Source organism: Cinclus cinclus, chromosome 2 (assembly GCF_963662255.1).
Source record: "Cinclus cinclus chromosome 2, bCinCin1.1, whole genome shotgun sequence".
NCBI classification, from domain to species: domain Eukaryota; kingdom Metazoa; phylum Chordata; class Aves; order Passeriformes; family Cinclidae; genus Cinclus; species Cinclus cinclus.
In genome coordinates, this window is record NC_085047.1 from 32,782,425 (window position 1) to 32,799,763 (window position 17,339).

General features: G+C 43.6%; 1 protein-coding gene across 8 annotated transcripts in view; it reads right to left on the bottom strand.

Annotated features, from left to right (window-relative positions):
- Positions 1-1,164: 1,164 nt before the first annotated feature.
- PAK1 (p21 (RAC1) activated kinase 1) overlaps positions 1,165-17,339 on the bottom strand; it is a 28,387-nt gene continuing 12,212 nt past the window's right edge. For 4 of the 8 annotated variants that reach the window (XM_062513947.1, XM_062513918.1, XM_062513910.1 and 1 more), the window contains 8 exons: positions 16,009-16,072; positions 15,101-15,149; positions 12,708-12,820; positions 7,329-7,446; positions 6,780-6,879; positions 4,820-5,016; positions 3,173-3,310; positions 1,165-1,251 (listed from right to left, as the gene is read on the bottom strand). In XM_062513947.1, the coding sequence (XP_062369931.1) occupies positions 1,165-1,251; positions 3,173-3,310; positions 4,820-5,016; positions 6,780-6,879; positions 7,329-7,446; positions 12,708-12,820; positions 15,101-15,149; positions 16,009-16,072 (866 nt within the window). The remainder of the gene's footprint in view (positions 1,252-3,172; positions 3,311-4,819; positions 5,017-6,779; positions 6,880-7,328; positions 7,447-12,707; positions 12,821-15,100; positions 15,150-16,008; positions 16,073-17,339) is intronic. The other 4 variants (XM_062513926.1, XM_062513933.1, XM_062513940.1 and 1 more) reach the window with 4 other exon arrangements.

The following is a 17,339-nucleotide window of genomic DNA, read 5'->3' on the forward strand; positions in this document are numbered from 1 at the left end:
GCTGACAGTGAATTCACCAGTTTTCCTCTAGCCCCAAGTTAAGAAACGCAGCAGTCACTTTATTAAAAATCAGTCTACAGTTGAACATAAGCCCAGTGTTTTCAACCAGTCCCTCTGGTAGAAGTTCCAGGTTTCGTGTTGTTTTACAGACTATTGGCAACCCAAAGAATCAGTAGCATAAAGAAACCATCATTTCAAAAAATTCGTGTCCCCACATCTCCACGGAGAAAGCAGCATCCATTATCAGTTTGTTTTCCATTGGACTTCCTCTGAGAAACAAGAGTTTTCAACATATTTTTGGGTAAACCTTGTTTTTAGAATAGTAATTGCTCTGTTTGTTAATCACACAGGGCAACATCTCTAAAAAGCCTCACAGCGCTGATAAAATAACCCTAAGAGCTCTCTGACATTATTTTCCTGTGATTTATTTCCTAGAACAACAAAAAAAAATAGTTGAGATTTGTTTAACTAATAGAGTTGTCACTAAAGGGGAAAGGGGGGAGTGGGGGGCAGTTCACACAATTTGGCAGAGAGATCATCCATGAATTAAGTTCTTCAATGGCTGCAGGAAGCACACAGAGGCTTTGTCCATGCTTCCTTGAAGCATCCAGCAGTGCTGCAGGAGGGATGCCCCCTCACCCCCTCGTTCCCTTCTCAGCTGACAGCTGTTCACATTGCTGCTGCCTGCTTCCTTCCCTCCTCGAGTCATCCAAAGCACAGAGCAGCCTCCATGGTGTAACAGCAGCTTGGCAGAAGCAGGCAAAGTGCAGCCAGCAGAAGATTTAATTTATTAAGATAAACATAGTCTAAGGCTCCACATTATTTTTAAAAATAAACACCATAAGAAATATGAAAACAAACTGGCTTCGCTACGTGTAGGTCAGGTTCAGACACTCTCAAAAAGATCTTCTCAGCCATACAAAATGTTCTTCCCCTCTCATCCCCATCACGAGGATGGAACGGCAGTTCACCATGCAAGAGCAGCCACATCCCTGTTGAGTGCCCTTCCACACACAGTAAATGATGCCTCTGCCACCCTCCAGGGCAAGTCAAAGTCTTAAGAACACCCCTGTGAAGAAGGAGCAGAAGGAGAGAAGGGCACGTAATTCAGTCTCTGAAATGAACATCAAAGTCTTGACATGATGACTGTTCGACTTCACCACTTTAATGGTTGTTCTTGGCTGCCTCTTTAGCTGCAATAATCAGAGGAGTGAGACTGGATAGAGGCTTTGCAATTTTCAAGAACTGGTGCTAGGACAAAACAAAAGGAAAAATGGTTAGATTTTTCAGAACCAGAACATACCCCAGAAGTGGCTATTCTAAACATTTTCACCTAAATCCATATGAAATCTAAGAACCTATTCTAGTCTCTGAACATGTCAATCCAGGAGCTCTGTTACTATGACAAAATTTTGGGGATTGCCTGAAGTGATGAAGAGATTTGCACCTGACACACACTAAATTATCCAATGTTTGTGCACATTCAAGATCAAGCAAAACTCAGTGAATTCCCCATGGGAATTATAAAATTGCAAAATCTATAGTGAAATCCAGCGTGAAACAAGGTGTATTAAAACCAGCCTGTGTGATTCAGACACAAGGAACAGGGCTCCCTGGAAGGATCACCTCTCCTTTCCCTGCTCCCCATTGTCACAGTCTGGAGAAAGCATTGCTTTGGCCCTCTACCAGATATCAGAAACTTGCAAAGCAGCTAAAATTTGGGAGAGCAGTACACAGCTTGCAACACAGCACCATTCAGTTTCCCATATAGGTGCTCTTCTTTAAATAAAACAGTTATTTTCAAATAATTATCAAAACAGCTCTCAGGTAAGAGCGAAGGGCAAGTCCACAAGCTGTTTTGAAAACAAAAAGCAGTGATAATCCACAAGACTTCTGAGCATCAGAAAGGATCAATCATCCAAGGCAACGTGCTTCAGAGATGGAAAAAAATAAAAAGTAAAAATTCAGAGGCCACAAGGTAGTTAAGAACAAGCTGAAGTGTTACAGTCAGAATGTTCTCCTGCTCCAAGGAACAGGACATAACTTCCTTCTGATATTTTAAGACTGAAAAGTCCAGAAGAAAAAATTATCTTTCAGCTACTACGATAAAATTATCTTTCAGATACTATCATACTGCCAGACATTCATGCTTCATTATAGTCTCAGAAAGCAGCAACACATCCAAGTCTGAGACCACTACAGAAATTAGTGGAGGGAAAGGAAAACAAAAAAATGGGAACTGTCTGATACTTATTGTCTGAGTGCTCCTGATCACAGATCTATTTTATAAAGACTTACATATTCCACCCTCATGGCAAATTTGACAGAAAACACACATATCACTCCTCTCATGTTGGTAAAAATCCTGGCAGCTTGGCCCTCAACTTTCACTGCGAGCTCAGACTAAGACACCAGGTTTTCAGTGAAATATCTGATTATAGGGTACTGTGGCTGCCCAGAGAAACTGTGGATGTCCTACCCCTGGAATTGTTCAAGACCAGGTTGGATGGGGCTTTGAGCAGCCTGCTCTAGTGGAAGGTGTTCCTGCCCATGGCAGGGGAAGTGGAACCAGAGAATCTTTAAGGTCCCTTCCAATCCAAACCATTCTATAATCAAGATATGTCAGAAGCTTTGTTCCATCATCTCTGTAAGGAGTAGTATCAGGCAAAATGTAGTTAAAGTGAACTGCTCCAGCTAATTGAAGCCATGAACATTTCCAAGAGCTTTGTGAGCCCTCCTCCCAAAAGGAGACAGCCAGAATATCTGATAGCTAGAAGCCCTCCTGCTGTCCAAACTGGAACAAGCATGACAAGACTGTGACAGCACACACAGGTGTCATGGCCAGCCAGGTGAAGAAACCACAGGAATCGGGGGGCTCAGCATCTGGCAGGCCTGGGACACAGCTATTATTTGAGGTTGGATACAGGACACACCACACAGCTGCTGCCAGTAGCCAGCACTGGAAAGGGAGCAGTCTGTTAACACTTTATTATAGATTTATGTTTGGGGGCTGTGATTTTCAGTTGCTTTTCTCCCCTGAGAGGTTACCTTAGCTGTGCTTGTGCTTTCAGCTGATGCAGTATTTAAGACCTTAAACAAGAGCCCACCCTAAGCCTGGCCTCACTCAGGATTGCATGATTACATTGTTCCAGTCTTGCTCCCCATTACCTACCTGTAGCAGCTCTTTTGCAGAACCTCTCTTTTCCACGTCCATCTCAAGACAGCGATTTAAGAAGTCTCGGAATATGGGTGAAAGCTTTTCTGGATTCTGAAGCTCTGGAGTCCCATTAGTAGCAATGAGATACAGGGCCTGAGACAAAAACAAGCACCCAGGAAACAGGAGGTTATGAAGATTAGATTACATGCCTGGTTTAGAGATACCCATTTCTCCTCTCCCTCCCCACAGTTCAACAGGGAGGAAAAAGCCCCACCTTATAAGGGTCACTAATCAGTGCCTACATTTCAGCAAACAGAAAAGCTGCCAGCCCTATTTTCTTGTGGATGAGATCCAATCCTTTATTGTTTTACCCTCGTAATCTGGGTCTGGATCCTGCAGCCCTCTCAAGGAATTACAAGGACAAAAACAACATTCCAGACCCTGTTTACATAGGGAAGTTAACTGGCACAACTCTACCATTACTCCTGTAATGACTGTATCCTCACGGGAAGGTAACCCTGACTAAATAGCTTTTTTTTCTGTTGGTACTCTGCCTGAGTGTACAGGGACTAAAACATCAACATGGTAAAGATGCAGCTGGCTCCTTACAAAAGATGTCCAGCAGACCCTTGGGCATCTTTTAACATCCTGCAGGAAAAAAAAAACAGTTTTGCTACTGCTTTGGGATAAAGCATTCACATACATCCTCCTTTGAGAATCAAAATTCATTTTCAGGATTTCATGTGAGAACCTTCCTGCATGAATTTTCAAAAGAAACAGAAATCTGTCAGAGACTTGTTAATACACAGGCCTTTTGAGCACATCACTCAACATGTCCCATTGGAGCAGTCTGATAGCTTAGGAATTGACATCAATTGAGTTAAACGAGGCCAAAGTATTGTTACTTTAACTGAATACTGTTTTATTGCTTATGGTCTTCCTTGCTGCTGCACTTCCATCCCAAAAATCACTTCCATTGCAAGAGATGGAAAAAAGAAGTTAAACACAACTTTTGCAGATCCCTCCAACTCATGTAACTGGGGAAACAGCCATAAACCTAGCTCATGTGGAGCAGTGACGCCCCTACATGCCGACAGCATATCTCCTTTTGTTAATAATTAAACAAAGGAAAGACATCAGGAGACTTAAGCCCTGTCTAAAGGCTTATTATGCTTCTAATTTCACTTGGAGCATGCAAGGAGGAATAACTTGCCCACAGGAAAAAGCTCCTACTAGAATAGAATATCATAGAATCATAGAAATATAAAATACTTTGGGTTGAAATATCCCTAGATCCAACAACCCTGCCATGGGCAGGGAACCTTTCACTACACCAGGCTTCTCAGAGGAGTATTCTCTCATCTAAGGGCAGAAAGTTTCAAGACATGACTGCTTTGCTGTCTTAAGGTAGAACTTCTGCCTCTGTTAGTGTCCCAAGAAAGTGGAAAATTGTGGGTGTGCATGATCTAACTCATAGAACAGCCCACACCTCTGCTACCCAGAGCAAACCCTGGCTTTTAACTATCTCAGCCTTCTCACTGTGTCATCTAAGGAGACCACAGAATCATCTGAGTTAGATGGGGCTGGAGGTGACAAAACCACACCGGAGCATGAGCTCAGTTTCACCAGCAGCTCAGTGAAGGCCTGAGGAGACAAGCTTACCCTCAGAGGGTTCTCATTGAGGTAGGGGGGCTCTCCTTCGATCATCTCGATGGCCATGATCCCCAAAGACCAGATGTCCACTTTGGGCCCGTAAGCTTTCCGCGTCACCACTTCAGGCGCCATCCAGTACGGGGTGCCCACCATGGTGCTGCGTTTGCTCTGCTCAGGAGTGATCTGGGCACAGAAGCCAAAGTCAGCTGGAAAATTAAAACAGGGCAGAGGGAAAAGACATAGAAATCAGCAAGTTTCTCCAAAAACAACCCTTGCTACACCAGAGCTACGGTACACTTTACCCTGCTGCACTGTCAGGTGTGCTGGTGCTGCAGCTGTGACAGCAGGAACGGTTTTGTGGCTAATACAAAGGATGGTGTTTAGAGCTAAGTTTCTAAACCTGACTCTCTGAGGCCATGAGTATTCTAGAGCTGCTGACTTGTCTGTGTGAAAGATGAGGATCAGGAAATAACCACACACAGAAGACAATCAACTGTGTTGCAGCATTACACACGTTACACACTATGGTCTAAAGACCATTCCTGGGTATGTGAAAACAGGAATTAATGCAAGTCTGATCTCAATACACCCCCCCAGACCACATACTGTACTGTCTGGTGATATTTTCAGTCCAAGGAGTGTTACTTCCCCTGTAGACACATCATCCCTCAAACAGCATTTATTTTATAAAGAGTGTTCAGATTAAAGTACATAAATTATTTTCGTTGAACAGAGAGAAAGATGGAGGGCCTTCACACAAATATTGCTGCACCCTATGTTTTCCTTGTATTTGGCTCACCAAAAAAAATCTAAATCAGCTCTTGTGAGCCCAGCAGAATCAACACAGCAAGATGCACCACCCACCCTGACCCCCTATGGCATCACAGGTCTAATTTTAGGCAGAACGATGAAAATTAAACTGATTCCTAGCTGAGTGTTCATCAAGGCTAAATATCAGGAAAGGACGTATGGTTTATAAACAGGGCAAATTTCCAGCAGAGCCAACAAGCAGCTCAGATTCAGAAGGTTACTGCTCATATCCACAGGGATTTGTCTAACTTGAAACTACAGCCCAGTACCAGCACACCATGCTCAGAGAAGTTATAGCATACAAAGAGAGCACTTTGGCTCCCATCAGTTATTCATTTCCAACTCCTTCATTGCTCCTGAGATCTGGCTCTGCCAAAGTTCAGCTTTAGTTGAAAAAGCAATTATGTGCAAAAAAACCCCACCTTTTTACTCAGTGTATCTGCACTCTGAATTTTGAGTCATATCTGCTGTCGCTGCTGACAAAAATAGATTTATTTATCCCTGTTGAGTGCTAGCCAACAGAACTGAGAGAAAGAAAAGGGAAGCACCATTCTGTTAAAGCTATAGATGGAAGATAGTAACTCACTGGTTTCCAGGCTTATCTCTGCATGGACACTGACAAGCACAACAGCTGCGTTAGCACCCGAGGGGCAGAACAGCCTCAAGATTTTCATTACTAGTGATACCACAAGGAGGAAACAACATTTAGGCTCCAGTCTGACATGGCATTGTAAGACTAAATGATTTCCACTTACAGTTTTCAATTCTTCCTCCACTCCCCCAGTCCCATGAACACCTGCAGCATTTTCCAATCCGAAGAGGTTGTTCATAAATAAAGACTTTTAGCCTTACACCTTCCAACCCAGCTTTCTAGACTGGAGTAGCATTAAAATACTGTTATTTTAGTTCACATAAACAGATGGCCCAAAGCTAAACGAAGCCCAAGCCTCACTTCAAGTCTGGTATCAGTTCGCAAGGATTTGTGTTTGCCAATCTCCATTAAAACAAATGCAACAGAAATATCTACAGTAGCATTTCTACAGCCTGTTCATCATGACAGCATCAAGCACCTCAAACACCCATCTCCCTAAAATGCCTGGCCCAGAGCAGATAACTGGCATGGGTTGATAAGTCATCAGCAGAAATATTCCCTGCATACTTAGTTTGACAGAGCCATCCATTCCCAGTAGGATGTTGTCACTCTTGATGTCTCTGTGAATAACTTGGTTTGAATGGAGGAATTCCAGGGCTTGAAGACACTGAAAAATAATTGAGATAGTCTTACTGGGCATAAAATGACTCACCAATCACAATTAGCCAACTAAGAGACTCAGACAGACTGTGCATTTTTGGTAGTAGGGGTGCAATGTGTTAGGAGAATTATAAATATTCATATATCAGTATGTGCAGCGCCACAGAGAGATGTCACACTGAGATCAGCAGGTCCTAGGAGGACAAGTTAGCCCCAAAAGACTTGAAGAACAGACAAAACCAAGAGGATCCCACCCCCACTTTCCACTCTAGTTCCTCCTTCTAGGGTGTAAAATGTGGTTTGCATTAGAATTGTATGCTGCAACCTCACAGGTGCAATCCATCCTCTAAAAGAATGACTGTCACACTGCAGAAGCTGGAAACATTTCCACTGGTTGTGGGAAGTCCGTGTCCCATTCCCAAGCAGAGCTCCCTCGGAGCGCGGGCGCTGCCTTACCTCCCGGCACACAGCGGCGATTTGTCCCTCGTCCATGCAGGTCTCCGTCACCACGTCGGTCAGGGAGCCTCCCGCCAAGTACTCCATCACCACCCACAGCTCCTCTCCTACAAGGTAACTGAAGAGCCCAAGCCAGACTTTAAAATCAGAATGGGTTTTAAAGCTCTCTTGCAAGTGCAATAAAAACGAGAGCTGCATTTAACAGTACTGGGGAACCATGTACTCCTGGTACTTTCTGTGCATGGCAGCATCCGATCACAACCTGAGCAACCAAAGAGAAGGGTAAGTGCAGAAAGTTGAGGAGAGATGTAGTGGGAGGGCTGGCTGCAAGCTTCCCGTCCATAAAAGCAAGGCTGAATTTTTCTGCCATGGAAAGGATGCAGGCTAAGATGGAGGCCTGACCATACAACTGCTCCTGCTGCTGGAAGAAGAGGCAAAGAGCTACTCAAGGATGGGGCCCAAGCATGCAACCCAGATATTTGGCACACAGCAATGGCTTCTGAGGGCTCTTGCACTTGAAGAGGTAGCTGGGGGCTGTTTCAATACTGCTGGAATCCTGCTGTCCTAAGCAACTGACTGCTTTGCCTCAGCCCAGGGACGGTTCTGGGTGACACAGAAGATGGCTACCCACAATCAATCATGAAAGACCACTTCTTTTTTTAAGCATCATGCATTTGAAAATCACCTTAATCTTTTCCATGTTATCAAATTAGTCTGTGATTCAACCTGAAAATTTCAGAACCATTCAGAAAGGCAAAGGAGTACACCTTATTGGATGACACAGCAGTTCTAAAGACTTAAAATAAAAAAGGAAACCCCAAAAAGGCAGGTCTTTTCTATAAAAGACCCATAGGAAGATTGGGAGGAGACAGCTGAGAGTGGCTTTTCTCAGTCATTTGGAATATTCCTTTCTGCTGCATGTGTGTGCACCCATGTCTAAAAGTGGAACAGGAGATGAAGACTTCAGCAATAACTCACTGAAAACAAACAAAAAAGAATCCAAAATGCACACAAACACACACAAAAAAAAAATTAGAAAACCCAAAAAACCAAAAAGAACCACTACCCATTTCTGCCCCTTTTTGGACCCATCAACACAAACACCCATGACAGGTACATCAGGATGACACATTCCAGAAGGAAGGAGTCATCAGTTTGAAAAGCCACCTTTTCAGCCTATCCTCTCATTTTTCAAGTGAGTAGACAAATGAGTCAAAAGTGAGAGGGCAGAGAATCTAATTAAAAGCTTCATCTGGCATTAGAGTTCACCAAGGATACATTTGCTTTGCTATGAAACACTGATCCTACTGAGGAATGAATTTGCCAGGAACCAAATGCAAAAGCTGGGATAGGTACTAGGGAACAATTAAACAGAAAGAAAAAGTAAAGGAGAAAGAAGCCACTAAACTTGGCATGCAAAGTAGACAGAGATGAATGAGACATCACAGGAGTGATTTACCCCCAAAGAACACATTGACAACACCGAACTGCTGAAAACAATCCCCCTAAGTAGTAATACTGGTCTGAGCTTCATCCGGATGACAGTGGTGTTACAGTTATGGTCAGCTTTTAATTCCACAGACAAAGTGGGTGTCTTAGTTTGCTGATGCTGAAGACTATGTAGGAAGGTGCCATCTGCAGATTCTTCCAGGATACAAAGCCCAAGGGCACAGGGCTCTGCTCCTACAGCAGAGAGGGCTCAAACTCCCCTATGGAACAGAAGCTGATGCACTGGGATTTTGTTTTCCCAGCATTACAGACCCCAGAAACAGCAATATCACCTGCAGAGCAGCCCCTCTGACTGAGGAAGGAGCAGCAAGACTGCTTTCAGAAGCACTCCTGCTAACTCTGTGGGTCATTTACCTTCTGTTGGGCTCTGAAAGCCCAACTCCATCCACACTCTTCCTTCCTGTCCCTATGCCATAGCTGCTTCTTCACTTCTGCCAAATCAGGCTCTCTGCAGATTTTATCAGCGCCCTCTCAACAAATCAACCACCATGGACATCACAAGGCTACCCCTCATTGCCAGTAGCACTCTCTGCAGCCCAAATGCACTTGACTGTAAGAATGAGGGCAGAATGGGCTCTTTGCATGACAATCCCAGGTTCCACATGCTGGGAACAAGCTGGTATCTCTGCAGCCAAAACAGACGGAGTGAGCCAAGAACCACACTGAGAAACCGAAGCTGAGCCATGAGCAGCCACGAACATATGCCGAGACCCTGGCAATTCAATAATTGATAGATTTGACATAACACACAGGGAGGTGAAATTAACCATGGCTCCCTGCCAGTTTCCACCAAAGGAATGTCATTTCAGGGTGGTACTGTCTCAGGGATCTTTCCACTCTCTTGCCAGTCTTAGTCACTGAGCTGCCCACTGTAGGCATGACTCAAACCCACTCTCTCAGCAGTTCTAGAGACACTACCAGGAAGTCCTTACACCTCCACACGGCTCTGATGTGACATCTGGCACAGCACAGTGTCACATACTGTCACCCACAGTCACCTTCCAAAACAAGCTGGCAGTAAGAAAAAAATGATGAAAAGCTTTGAAGAAGGAGATGGTCTACAGCTTTCTCTTCATCCACCTGCAAGAGCAGGTAATGTCTGATCCTGTAAGGTGTTCCTCAGCCTCCACTTAGATACCTTAGGAAGTTGCTCACTAAGCCCCCTCCATCATGAATACACATTCTTTATTGATAAAATTGATGGGATTTAGAGTTGCCCAGAAGTGCAAGTTCATTCGGCACAGAATTTTGCACCAGTAACATCTTTCTACGTGCAAACATGAATACAACAATACAATTTCTTTCAATGGAAAGAAATCAGTGTGTTCTTACAGTGTGACTGTCTCTCATCTTCAGTTTTATTAATTGACCATCCATCCTTACTACAGTTTGGGGTTGGGGTTAACAGAGGCTACCTCTTATTGGGGGTTTATTAAGGAGTCCTTCAGAACAAAAGTAAAGGGCAGGAGTTTGCTTTGCCTAGCACTGGGCATCTCATGGCTGTGTTTGGATGGCTGAGTTTAGAAGCAGGGCTCTGAGGGCCTCTTTCATGCAGCAGAAGGGAACTGGCACCTCCAGCAGGTAACTCAGCACAAGTGGCTGTTTGTCTACACAGAATACTAGTGTCACTGTCTTCAGAGCCAGATGCTTCTAAATCCAGCTCCCAAGTATGGCTGAATTAGGCCATGTCACTACTTAAATACCACAGCACACCTTTGTGCAATGCTGGCCACTACGACTGCAGCAGGAAAGCTGCTTAACCACAAGCAAATAGGCCATGCAGTTAAGAGAGGACAGAGCACAGCAAACCCTTGCATGAGGGCAGGAGCTGAGAGAGCTGGTTTCTGCCAGTGACTGTCTTGCAGCTCTCATTAGGGACTCAAAAGATGAGAGATCTGATCTGTGGATCTGTAAGAGATCCACAAAGCAGAAACCAGGACCCACAGTGACCAGCACATCCTTCCTCCACCTCCTTCAGCAGGAAGCAGAAGCCAGCAAGTGGCATCCAAATATCAGCTTAATTCAGCACTTGGGAAGCACAGGCACATTTAAGCCAGGCAGGAGAGACACACATCCCCAGCAACAGGATCCTGCAGCTGCAGAGCTGAAGTGGCATAATAGGCACAAGAACCCCTACGTTCATCCCAGTTGCTGTTCTGTCCATGTGCAGCACTCAAACAAAAGCTAATCCCTCTGAAAAAGACTAGTGAAAATAGAGGGCAAAAGCAGCAGCTTTTGTTGCTGAAAGTTTGAAGACAGCAGGACATGGAGCTATCCTGCAGCTGGGATGCACTGGCTAGATAAGGCAAGTGCATGTACACAGTGATGCTCTCTAATGGGAAGAGCCTGTCTCTCAAAACAGTTTTGTCAAAACAAAGCCTCTAATGAGCCAGAGGAAAATAACAGTTCTAGCCCAGATGCAATTCTTAACCACTTGTTTCATATTTTACACTGGTAACATTCTTCTCCTCTCTCTAGGAAGAGGGTGTGCCCAACATCAGCTCCCTGCACACACGCCTCTGTCATAAAATTTTCAGGAGCAGACTTTCTGTCTCCTCAACAAAGTAGCTCTTTACAGCTACACATGGGACACAGTGCCACAAAAATTCAGCAAAACAACTTGCAGTTTGTAAGTACCACCTTTTTTGGCTAAGACATTATTAGCCTGCAAAAGAAACCTATTAAAGAAACAGCTGATTAGATTTTCAGATACACACAGAGCAAAAAAAGTGTGCAAATCCTCTCTCAAATTTCCAGAGATTCTAGGTCATATCCCTTCATTGTATGTTCCAAAAAACCCAAGATGCCAAGATTAAAGTCTGCAGCTCACCTTATCCAAGCAGTCATCACCCTTACAATAAGGCAAACCTGTGGTTCATTCAAATCTTGCTGCAGCTCAAATGGAACCAGCTATAGTTTTAACAAGTGAGTGACACAGGCTTGACATAATGCAGTGCTGTGATGTTGAATTCAAGCCACTGTGAAATGCTTTTATCTGCTGGGCTTTCAGCATCATGGAATGATAGAATGCTTTGGGTTCAAAGGGAACCTAAAGACTACCTAGTTCCAAACCCCTGCCATGGGCAGGGACACATTCCATTACAGCAGGCTGCTCAGAGTCCCACCCAACCTGGCCTTGAACACTGCCAGGGCAGCTACATCTTCTCTGGGCAGCCTGTGCCAGTGCCTCACTACCCTTACAGTGAAGAATTTCTTCATTATACCTAACCTCTTTGACCTGAAAATAGCTCCCCTTCTTGTTCTATCACTGTCTGCCTTAAAAGTCACTCTCCCTCTTTTTAAAAAAAGTCCCCTTAAAGTACTGCAAAGCTGTATTGAGGTCTCCCCAGACCTCATGTTACATGTCACATGTCATTCACCCTCACAGCTGTTATGCTACTGTGCAAAAACCTCAGTGGACAGTCACAGGGAAAAGACTACATCTAACCTTGGAAGCAGTCTGCTCCTCTGGCAGCAGAACTCCAGCATTGCTCAGTGGAAAAGAAAATAAGAGGAAAGCAAGTAGAAATAATACTTTTCAAACTGTTTCTATTTCTCCTTTAGTAACAGGAAGGAAATTAGCAAGAAGCTCATTTTGTCAAATTTGGCAGAGGAGAGAGACAAAGAATGGAGTCACAAGAGGACCCTAGTTGTCAGCATCTCTGGAGAGCCTAGACATTTGTTCAGACACCTGTTTCTTCTCATTCTGGAGAGAGACTGTCAGGCCACCCACACTGCCACAATGCCACACACTTTTAAGCAATGCAGGGTTGTCCTACACTTATATTAAGATGAGCCAGGAACCCTTAAGACACTGACAAGGAAGTGTTTTCCAGCATCCCTTTGTGAGCCCTTCAAATACTGACATACCTGTCCAAGTAGTTGACAATGTTGGAGTTTTTGTTTTCCCTCATCACAAGGATCTCATTAATAATCAGTTCTTTTTTGGGCTGCTGCTGCAAATTCATCTGTTTGATTGCAACCTGCAGTGAAAAGAGATCAAGTAAAGCGTTATTGCAGGAGTCTTCCAGAAACCTGCCAGTACCAGCTGATTTAGTCCCACATCCACATGAAGGAGGAAAAAACACTTTTATCATGAGGTCACTTTTTCATCATTAGCTACTGAATTACCATTCCATAACTCTGCAGGTTCCTGCAGCCAGTCCATTTCCACACATGCTGGATAATGCTTAATGAAAAAAAGAATGAGGGGAATTTCCATTTTTGTGCTGGATCCTAATGTCACAGTTGGATAGCCATCTCCATCTACAGTTTCTAGGTAACAAGGAAGAGATCCTCTCACTCTGGTACAGACTGGTAAATCAAAAACTTTTCATTTCTGAAAGAATTCTTATTAATTTTATTTTTAATTGGACGTTTCTGAATTTTTTTTTGTTTTTTTTCCCTGCTCCCATGCAAATTTCAACTTCTAGAAATCTAAAGAAGGGTGGGTAAATAACACAATCATGATTAGTACTTCAAGGTAGTAACTCTATTTCTTTTGTCACAACAAGACCTGGGGGAGAGAAGCACCAGTGTTTAAATAAAAGGCTGAAAATCAATGAATTGGAGTCAGCTTTATATCCAGTCATGCCTGAAGGGCAACAGGAATGGATTTGTCAACTGCAGCCCTTTGGTTTAGTAGCCTTCTTCCTGTTTTAGGACACCTGCTCTGCATGTATGTGTGCAAAGAGCAGAAATGTTACAACATGTTTTTAACTCTCATATTCTACCAGTACTTTGTGAGAGCACCTGGCCCTCAGAGGAGCCTTCAAATCAGTAAACCTCCTCAGCACAGCTGGAGGCAGAGACAGCTCACAGAGGTTACAACTCAGCAGTCTTTGGTACAACTTTTAGGCAAAGGGAATAAAGTGAAACTACACCTTTACAAAACTTCTACATGCCAAGAATGAGGCTTGGGTGAATGGACCAGAGCCAGCAACTACAGTAACTCACAAAAACAGCGATTCAAAAAACACAGGCCACAGAGTGCCCATATATATGATACAATTTTAATAGCATAGCAAGGAGGACTATACAAAAATCCCAACACATGAGAAGGCAAGAGCAGACAGACATGCTGGTTGTCCACAGTACTCACAAGGGCTGCCAGACAGTACTTAAGGATGACAAAAACAAAAACCCCATCGTGCTCCTTGTACAAGACCAGAGAGAAGAACGAAAGGTAAAGAAGAGAGGAAAGGCATTTTATGCAGATGAGGAAATACCCAGAGTTTCCCTGCACCGAGCTCCTGAGTTTGGTGCACTTCATAGAAAGGAACAAGCAACAGCACGACAAAGTTACAGTGATCCCAAATGCAGATCTAAAAATTCAGGGCTTGATCACACTAATATAATAGGAACTATTTCAAAGCCCGTTGTAATACAAGAGTTTAAATTTTCACATGGGAGACATCCAAGTGGTCCAGAAAGAAAGCAGAAAACCATCATAGGAACTTCCCCCTGCTATAAAATTTTTCATTGCTTCAAGATGAATATAAGATCCTTTCCTTAAAGGCTGCAATTAAACTGCATTAATTCTTCAGGAACTGAGAAAGGAGGTGAAGGAATTTCAGCAAAAAGCACAATAATGAAATTTACTGGTAAGTCTTATATTGTACAAATGCAAAGTAGACACACATTGTTGCAGACTTCCACATATATATATAGAATAACACAAACTTCCATCTTTTAAAAAATCCTCCATCTAGAAATAAAGGTTTCCACAGATGCTGCATATCCATTACTACTAGCTTATTATGCAGGCAATAAGCATGGCACTTTTTAACATTTCTGAGGGGAAAAAAGCGAAAGACAGGCATTCTTTGTCTCACAATTCTAGGGCAGAAAGTAAGTGGGCAAAGAGCTGGACAGGAACTATTTTTATGAAAGTAGCATAAATGTAGGAAGCAAAGGAGCAGAGGGCAAATAAAAAGTTTGTATGGAGACAGGCAGCAATCTTGGGGAAGAAGAGAGACACTTTTACTGAGGAACTGCCAGTCCAAACATTTGCTTCTAGCCTTTGCAATCACAGAAAGAATCTTTATAAATATGAAATTATTCAGGAATCAAATCTTGTGAAGTAATTTTTTCCAGTTCTCTGCTCAGACCACTCAACCATGTCTCATTAGTAAGTAAATAAAGACCTCATTAAAAATAAGATGTCATGAATCCCTGAAGCACAGTCTTTATTTTGTAGCATCAACTTGAACTTTTGGGACACAATCCATAATCCACTGCTGTGGTTCTCTGGCAGCACTTACCTCCTGTCCTGTAGCTACATCTATTGCTGTGTAAACCGTACCCGAGGCTCTAAACAAAACAGAGAAAAGAAAAAACAGTCATTTATTAGTGTCTCAAAGTAAAAGTGAGAGCTTAACACATGCCCTTTCCCACTTGTTCCTCTGAAGTGCTCTCAATCCCATTCCTTTACATGCAATAATTCCAGTGGTAAACATCACCTGAAATATTTCTGACACAAGGCTGTTGTTGAGGCAGAAGCCAGAGGATTCATGGGGAGAAAAGTTCCCAATAAGGGACACTATGGTCATCAAAACCCTTGCTGCTAAACCAGCAAACTGTGAGGACCGTGAGTTTATTCCATTTCAAGTGGCATGACCACACTATCCTGACTTGCAGAATGCCCCAAGTGGTAACAGAGCAACAGGATCAGCTCAAGTAAACAAATGGGGCATTTGTAGTGAGGGAAACAGGAGTTTGAGCCTCAGCACGTGGACCTGTCCGCAGATCTGTGTTTTGCCTCAGTACAGTCTCTCCTACAACCTTCACTTTTCCCCTACCTTGCTTAAAGGGGCACAGCACATGCCTTGAGGAGAGCTAATTCAGAAGCAAATCTGTAAACTGAAGATAGTCTTGCAGTTCTTTCCCTGCTTGTAGCTGTATTTATCAACCTGATCATCTAATGGCATAATTTCTTCTATTACAACACAAAAACCCAGTCCCCATGACTTTGCCAGGAACAGAAGATTGGGGGAGATGCAGAACCCAGCAAAAAAAAAACTAAAAACAAGAAAACAAACAACCAAATAAAATAAACTTTCCAAAGTATCCTCAACAGCCTTTCCAGCAAGCTAAACTAACCTGGTTTCAGTGAATTTTTCTTAGCCTAAGGAAATGAAAGATTTAGGACAGAGAAGAAGCATATACTAACCCCTGTCCAATCTTCTCAAAATTCGTGTACTTCTTTTTTGGATCACCCACACTCACGATACTTCCTACAAAAAACAAGAGGATTTTCTTCAAGTCCTTTTTTTTCATACAGCTACAAGAACTAGCTGTAAGAACAGTTCCACCAACCACAGCAGGCTCTGCCTCATGAACCACTCATCAGAAATCCAGAGGCACACAGACCCCAAGGAAGTCCCCAGTTATTTACGAACGTAACAGCTGCAGTATTCCCCTGTATCAGGAATTTCCCTTCAGAAATGATGCGACACACACTTTAAGAACATTTAACCTTCACTGGCTGTCACTGCTAAATGCAGGATGGGGATACACAGGCCTAACACATGGAAAAATAACTATTTGTTAGAAACCTATTTAAAGTCACTCCCAGCTTTAACAATCTGGATGATCTAAGATGCCCCTGCACCACAATGTCTCTGAATTTGGAGGCTGGGCTCTCAGTCATCTTGGAGGTAACAGTCTGTTATAAAACTAGTCAAAGATTCCCTTACACCACAACAATCTGCAGCAGAAAAAAAAATACTTATGATGCTTTCATACCAGCACAACCAATACCATTTACTGACCCAGTGACTGGGCTGCAAGACTCAGGAGAGAAGGTAGAGAGACCCTTCAGAGCCAAACCTCCCCTGGCCTGTCCTGGGCAATGCTCAGCTACTCTTCCAGAAACCTGACAGTCAGCACAGGTTTTAGCAGCAGTTACCAGCATCCCTCTGGTTTTGGAGAGCAATCTGAGACCATCTCAGCTCATTCTCCCAAAACCAAAGCCAAGTCTATCACTGCCTTCCTCAAAGGGAAAAGCATTTTGCCTGGTGTTCCACAGCACGGGGCTGCAAGTGGCTGCAAACTTTAACTGATATTGGTAACTCCCCTATGGCAGGCAGGAATTACACCCTCTTTAGGGTGAAGGAACCAGAGCCAGCAATTTCTAGAGCTCAGCTGGGAGCAAGTCTCCTCTCTGACAGCACCAGGGTGGCTAATAGGATCAAGGGATGCAGAGCTGCACCCGAGTTGGGGTTTGCAAGACACTGAAGCTGCTGACATACGGTGCTGCTCTCACAGGGTCTGGGGCTGAGCCTTAACAGATGTATATTGGCAAAGAAACTGCTCATGGTCCTTAAGCCAAGAAATCCAGTAGCAAGCAGAGCAAGAGCAGGCTATTTTCAGATACCACTGGAGAGCAGCCAAACCCAGAGGGTTTAAGACAGACAGAGGTAGAAGTGGGGAATATCGCCCATGTTTGGAGAGGAAGGCAGGAAGAGAAATCTGGCTTTACAAAACCCACTCTACAATTAC